We start from the raw sequence: 25,306 nt of genomic DNA on the forward strand, positions 1-25,306 counted from the left end.
TATTATGGGATTCTTTTGGTTTATCACAGGACAGGCACTCCAACAGTTGAGTCTGGCTTGAATATCTTTGACGTTAATGATCCGTTAAGTAAGGTCACCTTTCCCAAGTTGCTACCAACTTGATACAGGCAGTCCTCGACTTACAACCATTTGTTTAGTGACCATTCCAAGTTACAACAGCATGAAAAAAGTAAGTTACAATCGTTTTTTGCAGTTATGACCGGTTCAGCAACCCCACGGTTGCTGAATTTGGACGCTTGGCAACTGGCAGTGTCCCCGGGGTCATGTGATCACATTTTGTGACCTTCTGACAAGCAGAGGCAATGGGGAAGCCTGATTCTCTTAACAACTGTGACACTAACTTCACAACTGCAGTGACTGGCTTAACAACTGTGGGCAGAAAGGTCACAAAATGTGACAAAACTCCCTTGACAGCTGTCTTTTGGGGCTCAATTGTGGTCATAAGTCGAGGATTAGCTGCATTCTCCAAATGGGTTGAGACTTCCAGAGTTCCCAGAGTTGCAATTTCATCATTTCTGCGAGCAACAGACTGCCTTCACATACGAAAATAGGATTTAATAATATTAATCATTGCTCATTTTATTAAATTATCTTAAGGGTGAAAAAGGAGATTCTAGCAATGCTCTTGGAGGAGGCAAAGGAGAACCAGGATCTCCAGGACCCCCAGGATTGCCAGGGCCTCCAGGACCAAAGGTGATACATGTAATGAAAAAATGTTCAGAAGTGGGCTATAAATGACTGTACAATAACTGTACATTGGATATATACAGTAGTTTACATAGTCCATTGGATAGTTTTTCCTATTGAGAGAGAGAGGGAGATTCTCATCAAATAGTACTTGCCAAACAAATAGAAAACCACTCTTTAGTTTCTTCAAAGTATAAAATTCCCTACCTCTCTTATTCTGCTTGCTTCACTTCATCACCCTTCAGAGCAGGGGTCTCCAACCTTGGCAACTTTAAGACTTGTGGACGTTAACTCCCAGAATTCCTCAGCCAGCAACGCTGGCTGAGGGATTATGGGAGTTGCCGTCCACAAGTCTTAAAGTTGCCAAGGTTGGAGACCCCTGCCTCAGAGCACAGAATGGGACAACCTGCCATGGCCAACTTGCCATGGGACAACTCACCCATGGGACAATTCAACAATTCTATTTAATTATTTAAAATAATTAAAAAATATTTTAATTTTTGTCATTCACATTTCATTCTCTCCCTCCTTTGGCATCCTTTCTTTAATAATTCCATTCCATTGTTCCTTTGATATTAGCATAACTCTTGTTCCACAGCAAGTTGTACTGTGGCAAGTTGGTTGTGGCAAGTTATTCCGCAATGAGTTGGCTGTGACGAGTTGGCTGTGGCAAGTTGCCACAGTGGTTTGTCCTAGACCCCCCAGAGAAAGTGTCTTCCAAGAGTGTAGACACAACTCCAGAAGAACAGCTAAATGGAGCAGAACCATTGTGAGTGAATATCTTCAACCAAGGAGCTGTTCAGGGGAATAAATGTCACCCCTTTGTAGTCAGTGAATTAATGAGTTGATCAGCTACTATGAAACACACACACACACAAACACACACAAAAGATCTACAGTAACATGCAGTTCATGTTCATATGGACTTACATGATGATATACTGTATGCAGAGAGACTTAAGGCAATTCCATGCGAGATGTTTCCATCCCACAATCTCTCAAAAATACATTTATAAATTGACCCGCAATCATCTTCCCTAATTCTAAGCTCAGAACACAGCATGTAGAGCACGGGTGTCAAATTTGCCACATCACGTGACATGTTGCGATGTATCGTGACTTTTTTTGCATTGCTGGAGCTAGGGTGGGCGTGGCCTCTGTATGATGCAACCAGCCCATGGGCTGGCAGTTTGACACCTCTGATGTAGAGAGTCCATAGTCCAATCAGTGCTTTCCAATTGTCCCCCAAGTAGCCAATAGGAAAGTAGAAGGAACACAATCCAATCAGTCTACTCCATCATGATGACATATGAATGCATTATATTTTAAAGCAACGTAACTCCAAAGACCTACAACAATCTGCAGTTAAAATCAGATCACATTACAGCAATTCAATTATTATATAAATTTATATATCAATAATAAAAGTAAAATTAATATACAGTGAGTAGGCCTCCGGCAAACAGATGTCAGCTCTCACATGCCAGCTATTGGATGCAAAATAGACAAAATTCTTATCTTGCTGAAAAGGGGTAACACTGAACCTTTTGTAATTTTTGGAAAATCTTTTCAACTTGAGATTACCATCACTTTACATTTTTGTATTAAAACATAGTTCTTCCATGCTGGCTCAGGAATTCTGGGAGTTGAAGTCCACAAATCATAAAGAGCCCACTGCTTCCCACCTCTGCCCTATATAAACAGAAAATATTAAATTCTTCTAAATATCAAAGGTAAAGGTAAAGGTTCCCCCGCACTTGCGTGCTAGTCGTTTCCAACTCTAGGGGCCGGTGCTCATCTCCGTTTCAAAGCCGAAGAGCCAGCGCTTGTCCGAGGACGTCTCCGTGGTCATGTGGCCGGCATAACTAGACGCCAAAGGCGCATGGAATGCTGTTACCTTCCCACCGTAGTGGTCCCTATTTTTCTACTCACATTTTTATGTGCTTTCGAACTGCTAGGTTGGCAGAAGCTGGGACGAGTAACAGGAGCTCACTCTGCTACGTGGCACTCGGGATTCGACCCGCCAAACTGCCGACCTTCTGATCGACAAGCTCAGTGTCCTAACCCACTGAGCCACCACGTCCCTTTTCTAGATATTACCAAGGACTAAACTGCCATTCTTGTATTATATGTGCTGAATTCATTATATCACAGTCTATAAAATCCAACCAAATGCACTTCGGCCAAGCAGGATTTATAAACCCAGCTGCTGAAGAGTTTTGTAACTTTCCTCTCAGAATAGATTTCTGTGGACACACATACTTTATTAATAGTATTAGTCCAGAACTCCAGTTCCTAACCATGTATACCTTCTTTTAGGGCCTCAAAGGTGAACCAGGAAAGAGTGAAATGGTAGACTACAATGGTAATATCAATGAAGCTTTGCAGGTAAGAAAGTAGCAGATATACTATAGATACCAGATTGTCATGGAAATGCTTCTGTGAACCTTTTTATCAATTGTTGCAATTTGCTGTTGATTGATTGATTATATGCCGTCAAGTCATTTTGTACTCCTAGCAACCACATAGATATTCTCTATGGTGATGTGTACTTACCTGTTGTTTGAGGTCCCCAATGATGATTGGGGGACTGGAGGCTAAAACATATAGGGAACGGTTGCTGGAATTGGGTATGTGTGGTTTAATGAAGAGAAGGGTGTGGGGTGACATGATAGCAGTGTTCCAATATCTCAGGGGCTGCCACAAAGAAGAGGGAGTCAAGCTATTCTCCAAAGCACCTGAAAGCAGGACAAGAAGCAACGGATGGAAACAAGTCAAGGAGAGAAGCAACCTAGAACTAAGGATAAACTTCCTGACAGTTAGAACAATTAACCAGTGGAACAACCTGCCTCCAGAAGCGGTGAATGTTCCAACACTGGAAGTTTTTAAGAAGAGACTGGCCAGCCATTTGTCTGAAATGGTATAGGGTTTCCTGCCTGAGCAGGGGGTTGGACTAGATGACCTCCAAGGTCCCTTCCAACTTCTTCTTCTGATGATGATGATGATGATGATGATGATGATGATGTACTCATTGCCAATGTAAACGAGTCCATCCACCTTGTTGCTGGTTGTCGTCTTCTTCTATTTGCTTTATCTTTTTCCTTTGCCTTCTCTTTCCTAGTCTTCTTCCTCTTTCCAATAACCCTTTTTCTCTTTCCTATAATCCTTTTCTCTTCCCATAATCCTTTCTTCCTCTTCTTCCTCTTTCCTATAGTCCTTTTCCTCTTTCCTCTTTGCTTATATTCAGAGAGAGTTACATACAAATTGCGCTATAGCATATGATTGGATCACATACTTCATTTATTCTATGCTATTCTTCATTTTTCTAGACACGTAGATGAAGATGGTAGTGTCGAATCTATGGATCTATTCTATACTATTGTTACAAAGTGATTGGCACCAGCTAATTGTATTAGTTCTCGTATTATTCCAACGTAAAACCTAATCCTCTGAAATAGGTATTGGAAGGCACAGATGGAAAGATACCTGTGCATTAAATGGCAGGTTGATTGTCTGAAAAAAATTATTACTTGAAAGTATTTGAATCATATCTTACATATTGCACTGTAGCATCGATGATAGACGTAATATATAACACTTAACTGTTCTTTCATTCAGGAGATACGAACATTGGCTCTCATGGTGAGTTAATCTTCTTTTCCGTAAGTTGTGGTTCTTAATAAAAAAAGTCAGTTAAATAGGAGGACAGGCCTAGAAATACTGACAAATGTATTATACAGGGGTCTTCAAACTTGGCCCTTTTATGACTTGTGGACTTCAGCTCCCAGAATTCCTCAGCCACCATGCCTGGCTGACGAATTCTGGGAGTTGAAGTCCACAAGTCATAAAAGGGCCAAGTTTGAAGACCCCTGGTATTATAGAATGCCAGGCATGGATAAATGGGTTAGATCTGTAATTATGGGTTAGATCTGTATAAGATTTCATTTTTCTTCATCTCAGAATTTTATCCCAGCACAAGAAGCTGGGAGAAGTATCTATTGATAGCTATTTTCTTGCCTCTCAGTGGGATATAGGAGCCTTGGTGGAGCAGTGGGCTAACGCCTCCTTAAGTAACACCAGCTGCCTGCAATTAGTGCAGGTTCGAGTCCCACCAGGCTCAAGGTTGACTCAGCCTTCCATCCTTCCTAGGTAGGTAAAATGAGGACCCAGATTGTTGGGGGCAATTAAGCTGACTTTGTAATAATGCCGCTTGGGGTGTGTGTGAAAGCCCTAATAAGCAGGCATATACATAGAATGAAGGCTACTGCTAAGCTTGTAAGCCACCCTGAGTCTTCGGAGAAGGGCGGGATATAAATGGAATTTTAAAAAAAATAAAAATAAATAAAAATATAGCACTGCCACTATATAGTCCTATATAGTTCTGTGGCATCTAGTTAACAAAAAGGTATATGCAGGATCTGTCCTCCTATTAGAGGGCACAAAGCATCAGTTTTTGGTTCTGTATTCATCTTACGTTGTGACTGTCTTGGAGTGCAAAGAGGCAGCCCAGGAAGAAATAGTTTGTGGGTGACAAGGAGGAAATGACAGGTCCTCTTTACAGTTCAGCTGGCCATCTTCATATACATAGCTTTCTCCCATAATTCATTAGTACACTAGCCCAGGGGTAGGCAACTTTGGCTCTTTTATGACTCGTGGACTTCAACTCCCAGAATTCCTGAGCCAACATGGCTCAGCTTGAAACCTCTCTCTTTCCCCTCAGCATGGCTGGCTCAGGAATTCTGGGAGTTGAAGTCCACGGGTCATAAAAGAACCAAGGTCGCCTACCCCTGCACTAGCCAATGAGAGCAGAGGAGGAAATCACATGTATATCCTGAATCAACCCGCCCCCCACTTGCCACCTTATAGATATGATGGATGACAGTTTCCATAATTCTCAGCCAATCTAACCAACATTAGCACAGTGGAAATGTCAGGTTCTTCCTCCTATATTTTACAGGTGCATTCCATACTTAATTGGGACTGGTAGATAAATTAATGTTGGCACTCTATTCATTTGCCAGGATAATTAGGGTATTGGAGAGTGATCAATAGTCAGAAGTCTGAAAGCTACTCAGTAAAATATCTTTTTTTTTTTGCCCACTGGACTTTGATTTTTTTTGTCTATGCTAAAGAGCTTGAAATTGATTATATATACACCATACTCGAGATATAGATATAGATATAGATGTAGATGTAGATGTAGATGTAGATGTAGATGTAGATGTAGATATATAGATACAGTATAGATATAGATATAGATATAGATATAGATATAGATATAGATATAGATATAGGTACCCATACACATAAACATATTATTCCAAATAATATTATTTTTAAAAAAGAAAGGGAAATAAATAATTATATTTCTATACTGTCAACTAATGAGGGTATTTTTATTTCCCCTTTCAGGGGCCTCCTGGTCTTCCAGGCACTGCAGGGCCACCAGGACAGCCTGGGCAGAAGGTAACTCCGTCATTATTTCTTAACAGTTCCATCTCCTTCATTAAAATTAAATGAATATGAGGAAAATTAAAAAGAAGCAGAGGAATATACTGTTCTTCTCTGTCAGTACAAAAGGTGGACAATCCTAATCTAGAGATGGATCCCCCTGTAAAATGCACTCCAACGAAAACACTGTGAGAGCTTTTGTGGTGCAAATGGAATTGTCAACTTGCTAACAGGAGATTTCCCAATGCAGCAGATGTTACTTTTTGGTCCTGCTGACCTCCCATCTTCTTTTATTTTATTATTTATTCGTATGATTTATATCACTGTCTATCTCACAGAAATCTGTGGATATTCTAAAAGAGCCTTGGTGGAGCAGTGGGCTAATGCCTCCTCAAGTAACACCAGCTGCCTGCGATTAGTGCAGGTTCGAGTCCCACCAGGCTCAAGGTTGACTCAGCCTTCCATCCTTCCGAGGTAGGTAAAATGAGGACCCAGATTGTTGGGGGCAATAAGCTGACTTTGTAAAAATGCCGCTTGGGGGTCCCCCAAAAGCCCTAATAAGCAGGCATATACATAGAATGAAGGCTATTGCTAAGCACATTGATTTGTGCTTCTTAGATTGTAAGCCGCCCTGAGTCTTCGGAGAAGGGCGGGATATAAATGGGATTAAATAAATAAATAAATAAATAAATAAATAAATAAATAAATGATTAGACTGGATGACCACAGCACACAACAGGGAAAGAAGAAGGGGATAAAACGTGTGTGCCTCATTTTCCTATGCAACACATGTTTAGGTTATAGCTGACATAATCGTATCCTGCTAACAATATAAATTCAAGGACAACTTAGAGACCCAAAGAACAAGCGTTATTTTCACTCTTGGAACCTGACAAATTTAGGTTATAATTCAACTTTTAGTGCTAATTGATCCACAATTTTTTGAACGTAATTGTTCCCGCTTTATTTGCCAAGTTTCACATAACGTATTTTCTAAAAGTATTTGTTCTATCTTCACAACTCTTCTGCAAAGTTCTAAGGTTCATAAAAAGAAAATTTAAAAAAATATATCCTTCCCTTTTTCCCCTCAGGGTGAAATTGGTTTGCCAGGTCCCCCGGGACATAATGGAGAAAAGGTAAGAAGCTAGACATGAAAAATGGGTACTATATGACTGTATACAACATTACATTCTCGAAGAAGTGTCTCTTCTCTCTGAAGCTGGAGCTGCTACACAACGGCATTCTTGAGTTTAACCCTTTGCATAAATGAAAAATACTGTCTACACAGAATATAATAATAATAATAATAATAATAATAATAATAATAATAATAATAATAATAATATATGATATAATAATAATAATTTAATTTCTATACCGCCCTTCTCCCTTCAGAGCAGTGTACAGGGCAATAAATACAATAAAAATACAGTATACAAAAGTTAAGATAAAATTAAATATTAAAGCCCAATTACAATAAAAATTAATTAAAATTAATATTAAAATACCCCAAACCCATCAGACCAGGCCGGCTTGTTCAAATAAATAAGTTTTTAGGTCACGGCGGAAGGAGCAAAGGTCAGGAGCCATCCGGAGCTCAACCGGTAAACGGTTCCAAAGGTCTGGCGCGCCCACAGAGAACGCCCTCCCCCTGGGGGCCGCCAGTTGACACTCTCTGACCGACGGCACCCTGAGGAGGCCCTCTCTGTGGGAGCGCACTGGACGAAGGGAAGTTGATGCCGGCAGCAGGTGCTCCCGTAAATAATCCGGACCCAAGCCATCACCAGCACCTTGAATCTCACCCGGAGGGCAACTGGAAGCCAATGCAGCTCGCGGAGAAGAGGTGTTACATGGGAGTATTGGGAAACCCCAACAGAGTTGGAAGAGACCTTTGTTATGTGGTCTACATAAAGAAATGCATTGGTGCTGTAAACTCTTAAGGGCAAAAAGTGGTTTGTAAATCTCAGATTAAGGGACGCGGTGGCTCAGTGGGTTAGGACGCTGAGCTTGTCGATCAGGAGGTCGGCAGTTTGGCGGGTCGAATCCCGAGGGCCGCGTAACAGAGTGAGCGCCTGTTACTCGTCCCAGCTTCTGCCAACCTAGCAGCTCGAAAGCACGTAAAAATGCAAGTAGAAAAATAGGGACCACTGCGGTGGGAAGGTAACAGCGTTCTGTGTTCCTTTGGCGTCTAGTCATGCCGGCCACATGACCACGGAGACATCCTCGGACAAGCGCTGGCTCTTCGGCTTTAAAACGGAGATGAGCACCGGCCCCTAGAGTCGGAAACGACTAGCACGCATGTGCGGGGGAACCTTTACCTTTTACCTTTAAATCTCAGATTAAACAATAGAATCCAACCCTGCCAGCTGGAGTCAGGTAAAACATGTAATGTCATGTTGAAACTGGCCCCTGAGATATCTCTTCACCCTAGTCCAGAGGTCCCCAACTTTTTGGGCGCTAGGGACTGGTTACGTGGAGAGAGGTTTTTCCGCTGACCAGAAGGGATGTGGTTTTGTGTGCTGCCTGCATCCTGCAGATGGGGCTTTGCTTGTTTGTGCTGCCTGGTTGCTGGCATGTCCCGGCCCTGTACCGGTCCACGGACTGGGGGTTGGGGACCCCTGCCCTAGTCGCACCAAACTGAAGTTATATTCAAGGGAACTAATGGAATCATTGAGACTTTTCCAAACAGAATGCAGCATATATGGAGGTATCCACAAACTTGAATTTGAGATTGTGGAAGCCACTATTGTCTGGATCAACATATGAGTGTCTGGGTTTGATGAAGTTCACAATTCGGGCCAAGCTACACAATGTCAAGTTTCACCCCTCAAAATCCTTGGCGAGGCCACTGACAAAACAGCAAAATCTCCAAGCCTACCGTGTTCGAGGACTAAAAAACACCTGATGTTTCTTTTCTTATCAAATTTTCAAAGATGTTGCTACAAATAGAAAGCTTGTGTGTTTTCCTTGCTTGGATGCGAATTAAAAAGAAGCAGAGGGATCTATCAGTCAGGAATTGACTCCAGTTAAGAAAGAGCTCCAGGCCATCACTGTGTTAAACGGGAGGCTGTTAAAAACACATCAAGAAATTAACTTTTTCACAGAGGACCCCGTGTGCCTCAATAGAATCATTAAATCATATTATCCTCTGATTCTAACAATCATTAAAGAGGAACAAAAGTACATGGGGGGTGGTATGCAATAGCTATGCTCATATACAAATATTCCCATTTGAAAGAAACAAGCAATTAGAGTTTCTCATTGCATAATTCCACGTTAAATCTTTCTTCCACTGTAGGGTCTTGATGGCCTAAATGGAGTTAAAGGTGACCAAGGGATGCCTGGACCTCCTGGTCTCATCGGTCCAAGTGGACGTCCAGGTTTTACAGTAAGCACACCAAATGATTTTTCTAAAAAAAAAATTGCCATTTCCATCAAGAAAGTCAACTAGTATAAATTATTTAGGAGATAAGAACAATACGCCTTGAGGTTTCTTCCTCAGCTGAAGTTCCAATAGCCAATTAAGGCCACTCAGCACATTTGCAAGTGGATTCCTTTGAATCACGATCTGCCAAGACCAAAGACTCCAAAGACCCATTCCTCTACAGAGCTTCATGCTTGACCAAGAGACTTCTTATGACTGTCAGCTTTGCAAGTTATGAGCAACAAGTGCAAAACAGTCATTGAGAAGGAACAAAAAGTAGACGGGGGGTGGGGGGTGGTATGCAAGCATATCCCTGAGGTCAAATTGGTTTAGACCAGGCATGTCAAACTGCCGGCCCATGGGCCGGATGCATCACGACGAAACCGCGCCCTCCCCATTGCCGGCAATGAATTGAGTTGAACTGATTATTTTATAATGGGGGAAAAGTTGCGATACGTCACGCGATGTCATGTGACGTCGCGAGTTTGACATGCCTGGTTTAGACAGTGATTTAGTGGAAGTGATTTAGACAGTGGTTTAGACAGATCATAGAATTTCTTTTCAAGACTGCAGATTTGGTGCTTCCATTGTATTGTATTGTATTGTATTGTATTGTATTGTATTGTATTGTATTGTATTGTATTGTATTACAGTTTAAAATCATTGCATAAATTAGAATGCTAGTTTATTATAGTAACCAGTAAAGCATTTAATGGTATTCTAGAAATATCCTAGTGATTGCATGTTTATGTCTTCCTGATGTCTTTGTCTGAACTTTTAGCCATCTTGAAATTTCACTACTATAAAAACTTGGCATGGATGCTCTTTGTTATTACAATATTGTTGTATTTACAGGGAGAGAAGGGAGAAGCTGGAGAAAAAGGAGATACTGGGGCTTCAGTAAGTGATCCAACCACGTTATGTTTTAAAACATTAGACAAACTCCTCCTTTCTCTAACTATAGCTCATTTTTCTACGTCCCTTCTTCCCAAGTACTATTTTCAAAATGATAGATTTAATTTCTACATAATAATTTCTGAGGAAGGGTCAGTTTATTGCTTCTGTTTACTGAGCTGCTTTTCTATTTGGCTTTTAGGTAACTGGTCCACCAGGGCCTCAAGGTCCCCCTGGAAACCCAGTAAGTCTTTTCTACAATGTGAACTGTAAATATTTTTTTTCCTTTTCTAAAGTATTTCCTAATACCATCTCTTTATTGTGGCAAAATCCTCCACCAAATACATTGACCTAAACCGGGGGTCTTCAAACCTGGCCCTTTTATGACTTGTGGACTTCAACTCCCAGAATTCCTCAGCCAGCATGCCTGGCTGAGGAATTCTGGGAGTTGAAGTCCACAAGTCATAAAAGAGCCAGGTTTGAAGACCCTTAACCTAAACCAAATCTGGCTTTTGAAGGAGCAATAATTGGTAATTAGCTGTGGTGGTACTGTGGTTAGAATGCCGTATTGCAGGCTAACTCTGCCCACTGCCAGGAGTTCGATTCTGACCAGCTCAAGGTTGATTCAGCCTTCCATTCTTTCAGGATTGGTAAAATGAGGACCTGGATTGTTAGGGACAATATGCTGACTCTGTAAACCGCTTAGAGAGAGCTGTAAAGCACTGTGAAGCAGTATATAAGCCTAAGTGCTATAAGCTATTGCTAATCACTAGAAGTACAATTGTCTCAAGTTGGTCTATCCATTGTAGCTTTTAACAAGGGGGATAACCAGTATCTTCCTGAATGTCATCACAGTGGGAGCCATCTGGATCATTCTAGAAAAAAAGAGGTATCATTCTAGAAAACAGGAACCATGATAGAGAAATCACATTTTCTTGGTCCTGCTTAATCATTAGGACCTAAAGTGAACTTCCTTTTCCTGATTGCAGCAGAGAAGCAGAAGTAACCAAAGATTTGTGTTCCCTCAAGTAGCCAGGCCCTATGCCATGAGGGCATTTATAGATGATAACTAGAAACTTGAACTGCAATCAGAAACTAACTGGTAGCCAATGCAACCCATAGAACAGGGGGGACACATGGACATAATAAGGCCATGCTGATCATTGCTTACACCACTACAAGATTAAGAAGCATTAGTGGGAGTCCGGTTTATGAGCATGGAGAATATTCAAAAAAAGGAGGGGCAGTGACCAAAATGTTTAGCTCCACAAATTTCTAGAGTACACATTGGATATAGTGGAATGTAGTCCAAAAGGTATATCTAATAATTACGTAGATAAGTCCTTTAGGCTGGGAAGAATTTTACCTGTAGGCGAGCCAACAATAAAGAAACTTCTCTGAAGTAACTTCTTATGCCATTCTTGATTCCTTGGGTCCTATGGGAATTACAGAATTACAGAAATCATAATGAACATTCCCTGGTTTATTGGATATATTTAGATGCTTTAAAGTGATTTGTCAAGAGGGTCAACCGACAAAAGCACTGCATATATTAATAATTGGAACCATACAGTTAGTTTCCATCAAGAATGGGTATGCAAGCAAATGTACAGTAATCCAGATATTTCCTCCACATTATGACTCAAAATTTTAGCTAGCCAGTACAGGAAGTCCTTGTATAAAGGCCACTTGTTCAACAGTCCTTTGAATTTACAAAGGCACTGAGTATGTGGTACTGGCCCTTGTAGTTATAGCCATCACAGTGCCTCTGTAGCCACACAATCATGATCTGGGGGCATGGGAACCAGCCCACATCTCTGTCCATTGCAGTATCCTGTGGTCACCTAATTGTAATTTGCAATCTTCTCTGCTAGCTTCCCACAAGCAAAGTTAATGGGGAAGCCAACAGGAAATTGGAGGTCACAGTCATATTAAGTTTTTGCTTAATGACCCACACAGTCCTCACTTAATGGCAATCAAGACTGTAAGAATTGTCATTGCTGAGAGGCATGGTCATGTGACATCATACTCAACAACCACCGTATAGTGATGGATTTTCTGGCCCCAATTATTGTTGTTGTTGTTGTTGTTGTTGTTGTTGTTGTTGTTGTTGTTCTTATTATTATTATTATTATTATTATTATTATTATTATTATTATTATTATTATATGAGGACTACCTGTAGAAGAGAGTTTCTAAAGCTGTGAGTAATGTGGGCATATCCTCAGGGTAATAGAATGATTTATAATTGCTTGCTTGTGAATCAAAGATCCCATTTGGGACTGCCACTGCCAAGACACTTGTGTAAAGCAACTGAGTCTGGGGTTTTTGTGAAAATAATGCCATTATTTGGTAGGGGAAACGGGTAATTGGGCCAAACAATAGTAGAGAAAATCTGGATGTCTTTGTACTGATAGAATTATAGGTTGAAAGAAAAATATATATAACATTTTTTTAAAATTCCAACTATAGGGTCTTCAAGGCCTACCGGGACCTAAGGTAAGAAGAACAAATAATCAAATTGAACTCAAGTACGCATCCTAGATAAAATACTTTGTGTGCTGTTCTAAAAGAAAAATTATGGCTTTGCATAATTTGGAGCAGGAGTAAAGAACCTGTGACTGATTAAAAGTATTTATCCTTACTTCTTGCCTAAGGTTTTCGAGGGTTGATTTTTTTTCGCAAATATTTGTTATATCCCTGTAAAGGATGTGTAACATTGTAAAACAGCTAAACCGTCTTAGATCTATTATGTACCAATCCCCTATATTAGCATAATAGGAGGAGGAAGAGGAGGAGGAGGTCATTTTATAGAGTCCTATTTTTCGTAATCTTCATCCGCTGGAGCACGGGCAATTACATTCCAATAAAGGGCCCTTTTTAATTCCTAAAAGTTCAATTTCTCCAACATGCACATTTCAGATGTATTTCCACTTTTTTGTTCTTTGAATGAACCTTCATTCAGGAGAAAAAAGTCTAATAGTTGCACAATGTCATTTGATTTCTAGTGCTAGAATCCAAAACAACCCAGAGTTTGGGAATTATCAAATAGGCTGATCTGACTAACGTCCAGCCTGTTTTATACTAAGAATGTTGACCTGTACCATCACTTGTTTTTCTACGTGCATTCACACCCATCGTGTTATCCCCCTTCCAAGTATGCATCATTATGGAAAATATAGAAAAACAATAGGAAAATATAAGAGGTATGCAAAGACATGAAAAAAAGAAACAAATTAAATGAAAATCTAGTCAGTGTTTCTCAACCCTAGCAAATTTAAGCTGCATGGACTTCAGCTCCCAGAATTCCCCAGCCTAGCTGGCTGGGGAATTCTGGGAGTTGAAGTCCATGCAACTTAAATTTATGAAGGTTGAGAAATGCTGATCTAGTTTATATCAAGAGCATTTGCTCTCAATGCCTTTCTATTGTGCAAATCATCAGATTTGGACCCCATCTGTATTCCCTTCATATGCCAGCTTTTGTTCTTTAAACTTCTGTTTTTCTGAGGGTTTCATTGACTCATGATTGTTTCAATCACCTCTTCTTTTTGACCCATTTATTCTTCTCACTATACAAACAAACCATCTTCTCCTTTTATAGTAGGTTCGCTCAACATCCATTCATTTTTTTAAAAAAAGTTTTACAATACATTTTTAAAAACATAAACTCCCTCCCTCCCCCTCCCCTACCCCTTACCCCCCCCTTACCCTCCCCCCCCGACTTCCCAGAGCTGAATACAGGGTATAGACTTTACAAACTTAAACTAAAATATGCTAACAAACTAAAAAAAAACACATTAAATTTTATCGCACTTTAACTCCCCTAAAACATAACTAAATTACTAACAAATAATGAATAATAATACATCATGTAAAACTAATACTAGGGCAACTGTTTAATCTCTTTTTAATGTTTGTATTTGGTATTTTATTCTGCCCTGTGAACCGCCCTGAGTCCTCAGGGAGAAGGGCGGTATATAAATGTTATTAAATTAAATTAAATTAAATTAATACTTATTCAAATATTAATTGAAACTTTTTAGCCCCATATTTATTCTGAATATATTCAATCCATCTTCTGCATTCCACAATGTATCTCTGTTGCATTCGTTCTTTCAAATATGCTGAAATCTTTGACATTTCCGCCAGGTTTGAAACTTTCAAAGTCCACTCTTCTATAGTAGGCACAGGGCTTTTTTTCTCATAGAATGCTCAGAACGAAGTTCCAGCACCTTTTTTGGATGGAACCTTGTAGGGTAGGCAAGGTGGGTTGTATGACATGTGTGAGTTCCAGCACCTTTTTCTTTTACAAAAAAAGCACTGAGTAGGCAGTTCCTCCTTCTTCCAATATTGCGCTACTAAAAGTCTTGCTGCCGTAATTAAATTCAACATCAATTTAGTATCTGTAACAGTACAATCTGTAATAATACCCAACAGAAATAGCTGTGGAGATATTCTTAAATATCTTCTGCATATTCCACCAAATTTTAATCCAAAAAGCTTTAACTTTTTTACAAGTCCACCATATATGATAATACGTTGCATCCTCACAACCACACCTCCAACATTTGGGCTGACAGTTCAGATACATACTTGCTAATTTTTTGGGGTCTAAATGCCATCTATAAAACATTTTATAAAAATTCTCTCTTAAATTTTGAGCCTGTGTAAATTTTACATTTCTAACCCAAATCTTTTCCCAAGTATCCATTGTTATAACCTCCTGAAAATTCTGGGCCCACTTTATCATACAATCTTTAACAAGTTCCGTTTCTGAATCAATTTCTATCATATATTTCTTATATGTGCTTGACCTTGATCTCTAATTTGTTTTACCAAATTTCCATCAGTTATCGAGATACCAACTTTCTGATCTTCTTTCCATCTTGCTTGTAGCTGCCCATACTGAAACCAAGTTTGTACTATCTTTTCTTCTTTTAAAATATTATATGGCTTTAATTGCCATACATTCCTTTCTATCCTTAAAAATTCCTTATATGTAATCACATCATGTTTAAATCCCACATTTATAACATCCATTCATTTTTTACACTCTGTCTTCTGGTTTTACCACAGAAGCTTCTTAAGTATTCTGTTTCTACTACATTCAACATTTATATTTCCTCTGACAGATCCAACTCTCACCTCCATATGCAAAATTGGCAGAAACACAATCATTTCTATTTCGCCTTTCCTGTTCATTTCTTTTCACAAATGTTTATTGCTCACAGTGAATGATATACTCTCCTCCACCTTTAAATTAGCATTTATATTTCCTCAAATTTCTCTAGATTTTCTTACCTCTGATTAACTTCCTATCTGATTAACTTCCTATCAAGATAAATAGCTCTAGCTTTTTTCCATGTATAGTTCATGTCCTGTCCTTCATTCCATTTCTCTTTTCAAACAAAAATATGTAGGGCTGTACAGACTCCTCACTGCATCATACAATCTGTGCAATATTCACTGTAATTCGTGTTGGCACTATCAAAATATGTAAGTAGATATACAGCCACAATTAATACATTCCTATCACTTCTAGGATCAAAATACCACAAACATACATCTATAAACACATTTAAAAAGCAAGGGGAAATCACCCATCCTTATCTTCCTACCTGCTAATGTTGAACCATTTAGTAAGCAGTCCATTTATTGTCATGAACAATTTATTGCAATCATAGACTATTCTTTACTTATTCAGTAATCAACAATCAGATCCATACATGCCAGATTCCACAATTCATTTATAATTCAGAATTACTTCTCCAGATACACAATAAGCATATCCCAATGTGATTCATTTTTAACTTTTATACTTTTTTCAATAAGATTTCAGCCAAACTCTTTCCTGGTCAATAAACAAATATTTCTGTACCTTTTGCATTCACTTTTGCTGCTTTTGTTTCTATTTAAAGGAGCAATATTAGCATTTTTCCAATCTAAAGGCACAGAGACAGCCTTCAGATCTACTTTATTTAAATTAAAAAATCCATTAGATAAACAAACGGCATCCCTATTTTAACCTAGCTGCAAATATTCTGTCCACATCTACCTGCATTCTTACCATTTTTAATGTTCTCATACTGTTTACTTTTTTTCTTGCACATTTGCCTTTACAGCATTCATTTCAATTCTACTGGCATCACTACAATTCCTGTACAAATCCCTGAAATTCTTCATCCTGTCTTTTCCGTGTCTTCCCTTCCATCCCAAATTGTTTTATTACTTTTCTTTTTCATTCCACTTGTTTTCCTGGAGGTTCCTTCTTCGCCTCTCTTCAGCCATTTCAAGCAATTTCTTTCCAATCCCATTAAAGTGATGCTGCATCTCCTCTTGCTCGTAATCCTATCTGTTCTTTGCTCTCTCTGTCTACATTCCTTGCAACTTTCTTTTTTCAGCGTACTGTACACATTATAGAGCACAGGTAGTCCTTGAGTTACGACCTTTTGTTTAGGGACTGATCAAAGCTGCAACGGCATTGAGAACGGTGACTTATGAGCGTTTTTCTCACTTGCAACATTGCACTATCCCTGTGGTCATCCGATCAAAATTCAGACGCTTGGCAACGGGCGTGTATCTACGATGGTTGCAGTGTCCCAGGGTCCCGCGATCCCCCTTTTACAACCTTCTGACAAGCCAAGTCAATGGGGAGCACAGATGCACTTAACAGCCACGTTAGTAACTGCAGTCATTCACTTAAGAACGGTGGCAAGAAAAGTCATAAAGCGGGGCAAAGTGACTTAAAACTGTCTTGCTTAGCAATGGAAAATTTGGGCTTAGTTTTTGCTTGTAAGCTGAAGACTACCAGTATCTTTCTTTATTTCTCATTCTTCCTTTCTTTTTTTCTTTTTGTAGCAATCATTCTTTTGTGCACCTTTTTTCTCATCCACTATCTTTTCACACCAACGTCCCACAAAGCATCCTTGTCCAGAGGTCCCAGGAGTGTCACTCCACTCTCTGCATTTCAGACAGTTTCTGCATTTATGTCAGAGGTGGTAAACGACCACCCCTTTATACCACCTGTGAACTTCACTCCCGGAATTCCTGAGCCAGCCATGGCTGGCTCAAGAATTCTTGTTAAGGAATTTGCTGTGCAGAGGTCTCCTTGTGCTACCAAAGAGTTGCACAGACAAGGAAGGGTACTGAGAGCAGTAAGAGTCACACAGTAAACACAAGAGTACACTGAGTTGTAAAAGCAAAAAGTAGTTTACTTTTGAGGTGGTATAAAAACAAAAATGCACAGTCAAAAATAAACAGTCCAAGTAGCAATCCAAAATACAAAGTCTTCTTACCGGTCCAGAGGTCAATACACAGTTCAGGTAACAGAGCAAAAACAGTAACAGTAGAGAGCAGTGAATTCAGAGAGAGAGAGAAGCTACGTTACTAGCTCCCTCTTATGGCCATGAGAACACTTACACACCCATTGGCCAATTAACCTCTTAAAGACATAACATCATGGTTAATATATTTTCAACCCAACATTGTAGGCTAACACCATATGCCTCACAATTCTGAGAGTTGAAGTCCACAGGTGGTAAAGGGGCCATCATTCCCCATCCCTGCTTCATGTTCCTTTCCCATTCATTTTCTTTGGAAATTAAGTTGCCTTTTCATACAGGAGTTTGAAAGTTCTCTTTCTCCAGTCCTCAGCAAAGTTAGCAAAATGTCATCTCGTCATTGCTATATAAATGCTTTCGGGGTGTCACCGAGTGCTTTTCTCTCCAATTAACTGCTGTTTAGAAACCTACTGGAGAAGAAATAGCTTTCTTCTGATATTTTTTTTTTTTTTTAGGGAGAAGCAGGGATTGATGGAATAAAAGGTGAAAAGGGTATCCAAGGAGAAAAAGGAGATCGAGGTCCTTTGGGGTTGCCTGTAAGTATCTAGAAAGAAAAAGAAACCATAGCAAGACATGACAATGAATTACAATTACTCAGGAAAGAGAATGCTTCAGATATCGCCCAGAAAAATCAGAGGAAATTCCTCCAGCAAATTATCGCTTGGGTAATGTGGACATCAAGGAAAGTGCCTCAGGGGATTTTAACATTGTTTTATTCCTAATCATGGAAAAAGCTTTCAGGTGCGAGTTAAGGTGCTGAGATATGCAAGAATTACAAGAAATAACTCACAGAATTTATTTATTGACAAAAATGGGAGAGGAGGGGGAAGACTGGCAACAAGGTACAGGAACTACCTGGTATAGTTTTCTTCCTGAGTTCAGGAACCGATATTTAGGTTCGATTTCTTATTTAAGTAAGAAAAATCTTAGCCAGGAATATTCCATTTCCTGTATCTGACATATGGATTAATTCACAACTGCATTCAGCTCATTTCCCCCCACACGCAACTTTTTATACTTTGCTCCCAACAAAGAGGCTCTCCCTGGATTCTCTTGCAAGCCCAGATGGTATAGTGGTTTGCTGTGGGTAGTCCTCAGTTACCAACAACAATTGGGACTGGAATTCCTATCATTGAGTGATGCGGTTGAAAAGCACAGCGTCCCGTGACCACGTTGCTCAGCGGTAGCAGTTCTAACATTTCCTGCTTGCCATCAATAAGCAAATCCCACATGGCCATTAAGCAAGGGCACCGCAGGGTCATCCTTTGAGACTTCCTGACGGCTTCCCCACTGACTTTGCTTGTAGGAAGCTGGAATAGAAGGTTGCAAATAGTGTCCAGGTGATTTTAGGAAGCTGTGACATCACAATTGCAAGCCGGGCGCAAAGCACTCAGATCAAAATCACATGATCACTTGGGGTGCTGCAACAACTGAACCTTCACGGAACTGTCATAAGTATCACTCATTCAGTGCTATTGCAAGTTTGAACGGGTGATGAACGAGTGATGTTTAAGTGAGGACAACTTGTATCAGTGAACTTAACCACTGCATGTTGGTGGCTGCTGTGGACAACATTGTAACAGGCAGTTAGAGCTGCGATATCCACTTCCCCCCCCCCCCCCGTCACGAGGCCACATCATCAAGAGCTAGTAGGGAAGGACAGACCGTAGGAAGATACTGAATACTTTTCTTTATTGAGATTGTGGCTTTGTAGCAGTAGAAACTTGAAAACTGGAGAAATTTGAAAACCAGCAGCGCTATAGTACTAGTCTCTCTGCCAAAGCTGTTCTTTTCACACTTCTGAAGGCATGGGAATGCCTCTTCCTTGCCTGTCAGTGGCAATGGTAACATATTTTTGAAGAAGGAAAGTTGAGAGCAGAATAACAGAACAGCAAAGTTGGAAGGGTCCTTGGAGGTCTTCTAGTCATGCTCCTGCTCAAGCAGGAAACCAATGAACTAGAAAGAATTAGAGAATTAGAATTAGGTGAATTAGAAAATGAATGAGAGTACTAAACTTGAATGGATTGCAAAACAAATCTAGAGGTGGAAATACAAACGTTATTGTTTTACAAAGAAACGAGGCACTAAAAAAATGGACAAGGGAACACTTTTCAGCATATATTTTCCTACATGCACACGTGTATGTATGTAGACACCTTGCTCTTAATGAGTATTTATTTTAAGGACCAGTTCAGATTGTAATATTAGAATTTCTATGTTCTGGTCTTGACCCAGTCTACTTGTACTCCTAAGTGGGAATTTGTAGCACAAATATTTATTCCTCCAGTTCAATTAAATTCAAAATGGAAGCTTGATGTGATACCAAATCTGATGTAGATTAATATTAGCTGTTTTATGGAACGTTGTTTCCCACTTGCTAGGTACCTCTTACTGCCTGGTGGAACTGATGTATTTTTCTGGAAATCTTAATGTGCTAAGCTGTGTATCTTGTGTAGGGAAAAAGTATTGTTCTTCTTTGATTGAAGGCAATTGAAAATGGAAACAAAGGACCTTTGGTGGCTTGGAACCCAAATGTTAATAATTTTCCTTGGGGGGGAAAGGAAAGTCATGTTTAAAGAAGATGAGGAGTAATCATATCCATAGCATTAAATATTTTGCTGAATTCTTGCACCATTCAGAAAAAAAAGAAAAGAAAAGCCTTCCTTTTTGCTGGCAATGACAATTTTCTGAATGGAACAATAATTGGTCCACCATTAGCTTTTCTTCCTTTTCATTCTTAAAAATAGAAATTTCAGTAGCTATTGCACAATTTCAGGTCCTCTATTCCAGTATTGTGTAGGATTAGCTTACTTAGGCTCCAGAATTCCAGATGACCACTAGACGCTTCAAAGAGTTAGCATTTTTTTTATTTATTTATTTGGCTTGTTTATTTATTTATACAGCCAGCCATCTTTCAGCCAACTGGGCAGCTCCTAATGATCATTTTATTGTCCCAAAGACTGAAGTTTTACAGCACAGCTATAGCAGATCTAGAATTTCAATCTCAAGAAAAACAAAATTAATTATCTGTGAAAGGATAATTTATTCAGAAGTAAACATAGTGACATACTTTCCTCTTTTATAACTTGGGAAAGCTTTGGAAGTAAGGAAAAGATTTGCTTTGCAGAACTTACAACCAGAAAAACAATTGAGGTAAAGGAGAACCACTGAAAATTGGGAAATAAAGGTAAAGGAATCCCTGTGGATTTTACTCTGCTAGCTGTTGCCAACCGTAGGGGGGTGGTGCTCATCTCTGTTTCAAGGCCATTGAGTCAGCACTGTTTGAAGACATTTACATGGTCATGTGGCCAGCATATTGTCATGGAGTGCAATGACCTTCGACCGAAGGGGTACCTATTGATCTACTTGCATTTGCATGCTTTCAAACTGGTGGTTGGCAGTAGCTGGGGCAAGGATGGGAGCTCAGCCCATCACTTGGCTCTTGGGTCTCAAACCTGGGCTGCTGGCTTTCCAGACAAGAAGCCCAGCATGTTAACTGTTGAGCCACTGCACCACCAGAATGATAAATACATAGATAGGCAGACAGACAGATCTTCTCACCCCAGTTCTTTTCCCTTACGGGTTATTAAACCAAGCTGATAAAAATTTGGTTTGAATTTTTCACTAAAATTCACATTGAAAACCTATGAAATTTGAACCAGAAGCAAACATGTTTTAAAAGCTTTTATTCCCTCTTTACTCCCGACATTCTAAAAATCTGCAGCGTTGCCTTTGCGGATACTTTTCTCTCCAAGGAATTCTAAGAAAACCATATGGCAACAGAATGTTGTTTTCACATGCCTGCCTATTGAAAAGAATCTGATAGTTTCTTTCCGCACCCATTAAAAAAGGCAGTGTACAATAAATAAATCTTATAAAAACAATAATAGAGAAAAACAGAAGTATTCAAAAACTCAAGCTAAGGGAAAAAAATCTAGAAACAGGTAGATTGAAAATGTACCGTGTTATTGTAGAAAAATCTATAAATGGGACAACAGCACAAAAAAACATCTCATCTGAAGACCAATGGGGAAGAGAGATGGTAACAACAAACGACATAAAGAGCTAAGAATTATGCGCGTGCACACACACACACACATGCACGCACCCATATAACCACTTCCACTTGACCTGAAAATGGATGCATGGCATTGTATAATAGAAGCATCCTATTTTTTTTAAATCTGGGATTATTTTGCTCCTTCTAACATTCACCTGCTGTCAATTAAGGTTGATTACTGCTGGTTGATCTAACACCAATGTATTTCTAAAGGCATTTGGCCCCAGAGATAGTACAAAGTTGAAGTTGTCCTACTTTTCAGGTTTGAGATCAGGTCAATTTCACTTCTCTTAGCAACTAGTGATGCTCAGATGACTTAATAATGTCTCCAGGAAGAACAATGTCATTTGAGATTTATGATTCACAACAACAACTAGTGCATTTGTTGTTAGCTGCGAAGTCGTGTCCGACCCATCGCGACCCTATGGACAACATTCCTCCAGGCCTTCCTGTCCTCTACCATCTTCTGGAGTCCATTTAAGCTCACGCCTACTGCTTCAGTGACTCCATCCAGCCACCTCATTCTCTGTCGTTCCATTCTTCTATTGCCCTCGATCTTTCCCAGCATTAGGCTCTTCTCCAGTGAGTCCTTCCTTCTCATTAGGTGGCCAAAGTATTTGAGTTTTAGCTTCAGGATCTGGCCTTCTAAAGAGCAGTCAGGATTGATCTCCTCTAGGACTGACCGGTTTGATCGCCTTGCAGTCCAAGGGACTCGCAGGAGTCTTCTCCAGCACCAACTAGTGCATACTGAACGATTAACCAGTCCTTTTGATCCTTCTAGGCAAAAGCTAATGTTCAAGCTACTGTATGTATCATTTCATAGAATAGGTTGCTTCCCTGGCTGCAGATATTTGGAATGGAAAAAAAGGCCTTTATTCAAAAGTCACTTTCCTAAGTTAAGTCCCAGTAGTTTTAGTACCACTTCTCCTATGGAAAACTTAGGGATCTGTGGATAAATATAAACTGAAATTTTATTGAAAATAACTTTTATTTCTTAAGAAGTTCAGTTTGAAAGCTGTCTTAAATTCTCTATTTTTATTAATTTCCCAAATCTCTGAATGTAAGAAAAGAAGAAAAATGTATTTGTTGTACATCCTCAATTTGGGTTTTATTATTCTTAGACTTTATTACTTCAGTTTTATAAGAAATTAGATTCCTAAGGTTGACCTAACTTGCCTATGTTTATAGCCCATAATTCTAGTGATTAAATTACATTATCCAGGTATTTTTACTTTGAAGCTTAATAGCCACTTTTAGTCTCTCCTTTAAAAAATGATGTATGCCATAAATTTATAAGTAACTAAGGCTCAGTGGGTTAGGACGCTGAGCTTGTCGATCAGAAGGTCGGCAGTTTGGCGGGTCGAATCCCGAGTGCCGCGTAACAGAGTGAGCGCCTGTTACTCGTCCCAGCTTCTGCCAACCTAGCAGTTCGAAAGCACGTAAAAATGCAAGTAGAAAAATAGGGACCACTATGGTGGGAAGGTAACAGCATTCAGTGCGCCTTTGGCGTCTAGTCATGCCGGCCACATGACCACGGAGACGTCCTTGGACAAGCGCTGGCTCTTCGGCTTTGAAACGGAGATGAGCACCGGCCCCTAGAGTCGGAAACAACTAGCATGCATGTGCGGGGGAACCTTTACCTTTACCTTAAGGATATTAAAATATTACTATAACCTCCATGACACTTCAGATCTACTATTAGTTAGTTGTGTTCTATTATTGTGTTTTACTCTTTGATTCTTTCATGTTTCATGTTTTTGGTTGTTTTCAAACATGCTTTAAAAAAGCAGAGTCACACTGCCCAGTAATACGAAGCACACTGAACTGTGTTGCCCGTCACAATTTTCAATGGGACTCAGTTTAATGCATCTGAATGAAAGTGGCCCATTATGAGACATTATTTGGTATTTAGATATATCTGAAGTTATAAAGATTTCCAGCACAAAAAAAGGCAACACCAAAAATTTGCCTACTGAAATTTTAACCTCTAGTTGCATTTTTTTTCTATCGTGTTTTTTGGTTTTATTTTCCAATTACGAAGGTAACCCTTTTATTCAATTATCAAACTAAGTTCATATAGCATTTTCATCACTTTGTGGCCTGAGCTGCTTTCCACAGCACTGTAGCATTTAATGGGTCAAAGGTCACAATTTTAACCGGTGCCTGGAGAGAAGAAAACAACTGGTATTGCTCAAATCCAGAATTCATTAGTCTCTCCATCAAAATAGAACGTACACTGGTAGTCCTCATCTTACGACCACAATTGAACCTAACATTTCTGTTGCTAAGCGAGACAGTTTTTAAGAGTTTTGCCCTATTTTACAATCTTTCTTGCCACCGTTGTTAAGTGAATCACTGCAGTTGTTAAGTTAATGTCACAAGTGTTAAGTGGCTGGCCCGTTGACTTTGCTTGTCAGAAGGTAACTGTGAAGCTCATAAATATGAACCAGTGGCCAAGCTTCTGAATTTTGATCACATGACCCTTGTGATGCTGCAACAGTCGTTAAGTGTAAAAAAAAACGGTGGTTGTAAGTTGATAACTACCTGTACTAGTTTTCTATTACACGTTTGATATCAACCTGGATTGCCAATAAATATGATCAGAATCTTGGGCAAGTGATGGAGAAAGTAGTGACAAACAAGATTCCCTGTTTGCTAAATATTTTCCTTTCCATGTCCTAGTATTAAAGATATAAAGCCAAAACTGGTATATGCATTTATATCCCCCTTCTTCCGAGAGAAGGAAGCCCTTTAAGCATTCATACAATCATCAGATTGAATAGGAAATCCAAGGTCACGTTGTCGGAACTCTGTCTGTGAATGACACAAGAGGAGTGGCTTAAAAATATACTCCAATGAGTAGTGACATGTACACTCGTACTTTCAATGCAGACCAAGCAAGACTACCGGTAACCCTGCTTTTATTGTAAACCCTCTTCTGAAGTTGATAATGCCAACAGTCCTACGCAGCTCTCCTCCCGAGAGAGGCACAATTACAATTTTATGCTCTTGAGTAGGGACTGCAGAGTGTTTTAACCCTCTCCTGTCACTTAAATTAACCACTAGAGTGCAGCTATAATGTCATGGATGTAATGTTTTATGAAGCCCATTGCAATCGCTGTGGGATTCCTCTGAGCCTACACTCACCCATCCGAAACAAATAATTTCATTTTCTTTAATATATATATATATATATATATGTCCAAGAAAATTCACTCTGGAACACTTTTGGTGACCACAGGGATGTATCTTTTTTTTGCTCAGGGTGAGAAAGCAAAGCTTAGGGAATGTTTTGTTCCATTGCTTGCTGAAGCATTTATCAAAGCCTGCACCCTCGCAGCCCTGCTCAAGTTACCAGCTTACATTACATTCAGTGTCTGCTTTTTTTTGTCGTTGTTGGTTTGTTGTAAGTGCCATCACCTGTCCTTG

General features: G+C 39.6%; 1 protein-coding gene across 1 annotated transcript in view; it reads left to right on the forward strand.

Moving 5' to 3' along the window:
* Positions 1 to 25,306, forward strand: part of COL13A1 (collagen type XIII alpha 1 chain) — a gene marked incomplete at its 3' end in the record, with an annotated part of 202,270 nt that overhangs the window by 156,456 nt on the left and 20,508 nt on the right. Inside the window, exons 23-32 of the mRNA XM_083364798.1 lie at positions 619 to 714; positions 3,028 to 3,096; positions 4,327 to 4,350; positions 6,121 to 6,174; positions 7,251 to 7,295; positions 9,458 to 9,547; positions 10,439 to 10,483; positions 10,680 to 10,721; positions 12,950 to 12,976; positions 18,273 to 18,353. Of these exons, the coding sequence (XP_083220924.1) occupies positions 619 to 714; positions 3,028 to 3,096; positions 4,327 to 4,350; positions 6,121 to 6,174; positions 7,251 to 7,295; positions 9,458 to 9,547; positions 10,439 to 10,483; positions 10,680 to 10,721; positions 12,950 to 12,976; positions 18,273 to 18,353 (573 nt within the window). The remainder of the gene's footprint in view (positions 1 to 618; positions 715 to 3,027; positions 3,097 to 4,326; positions 4,351 to 6,120; positions 6,175 to 7,250; positions 7,296 to 9,457; positions 9,548 to 10,438; positions 10,484 to 10,679; positions 10,722 to 12,949; positions 12,977 to 18,272; positions 18,354 to 25,306) is intronic.

This window comes from Vipera ursinii (assembly GCF_947247035.1).
Source record: "Vipera ursinii genome assembly, chromosome: 5".
In the NCBI taxonomy this organism is placed as follows: domain Eukaryota; kingdom Metazoa; phylum Chordata; class Lepidosauria; order Squamata; family Viperidae; genus Vipera; species Vipera ursinii.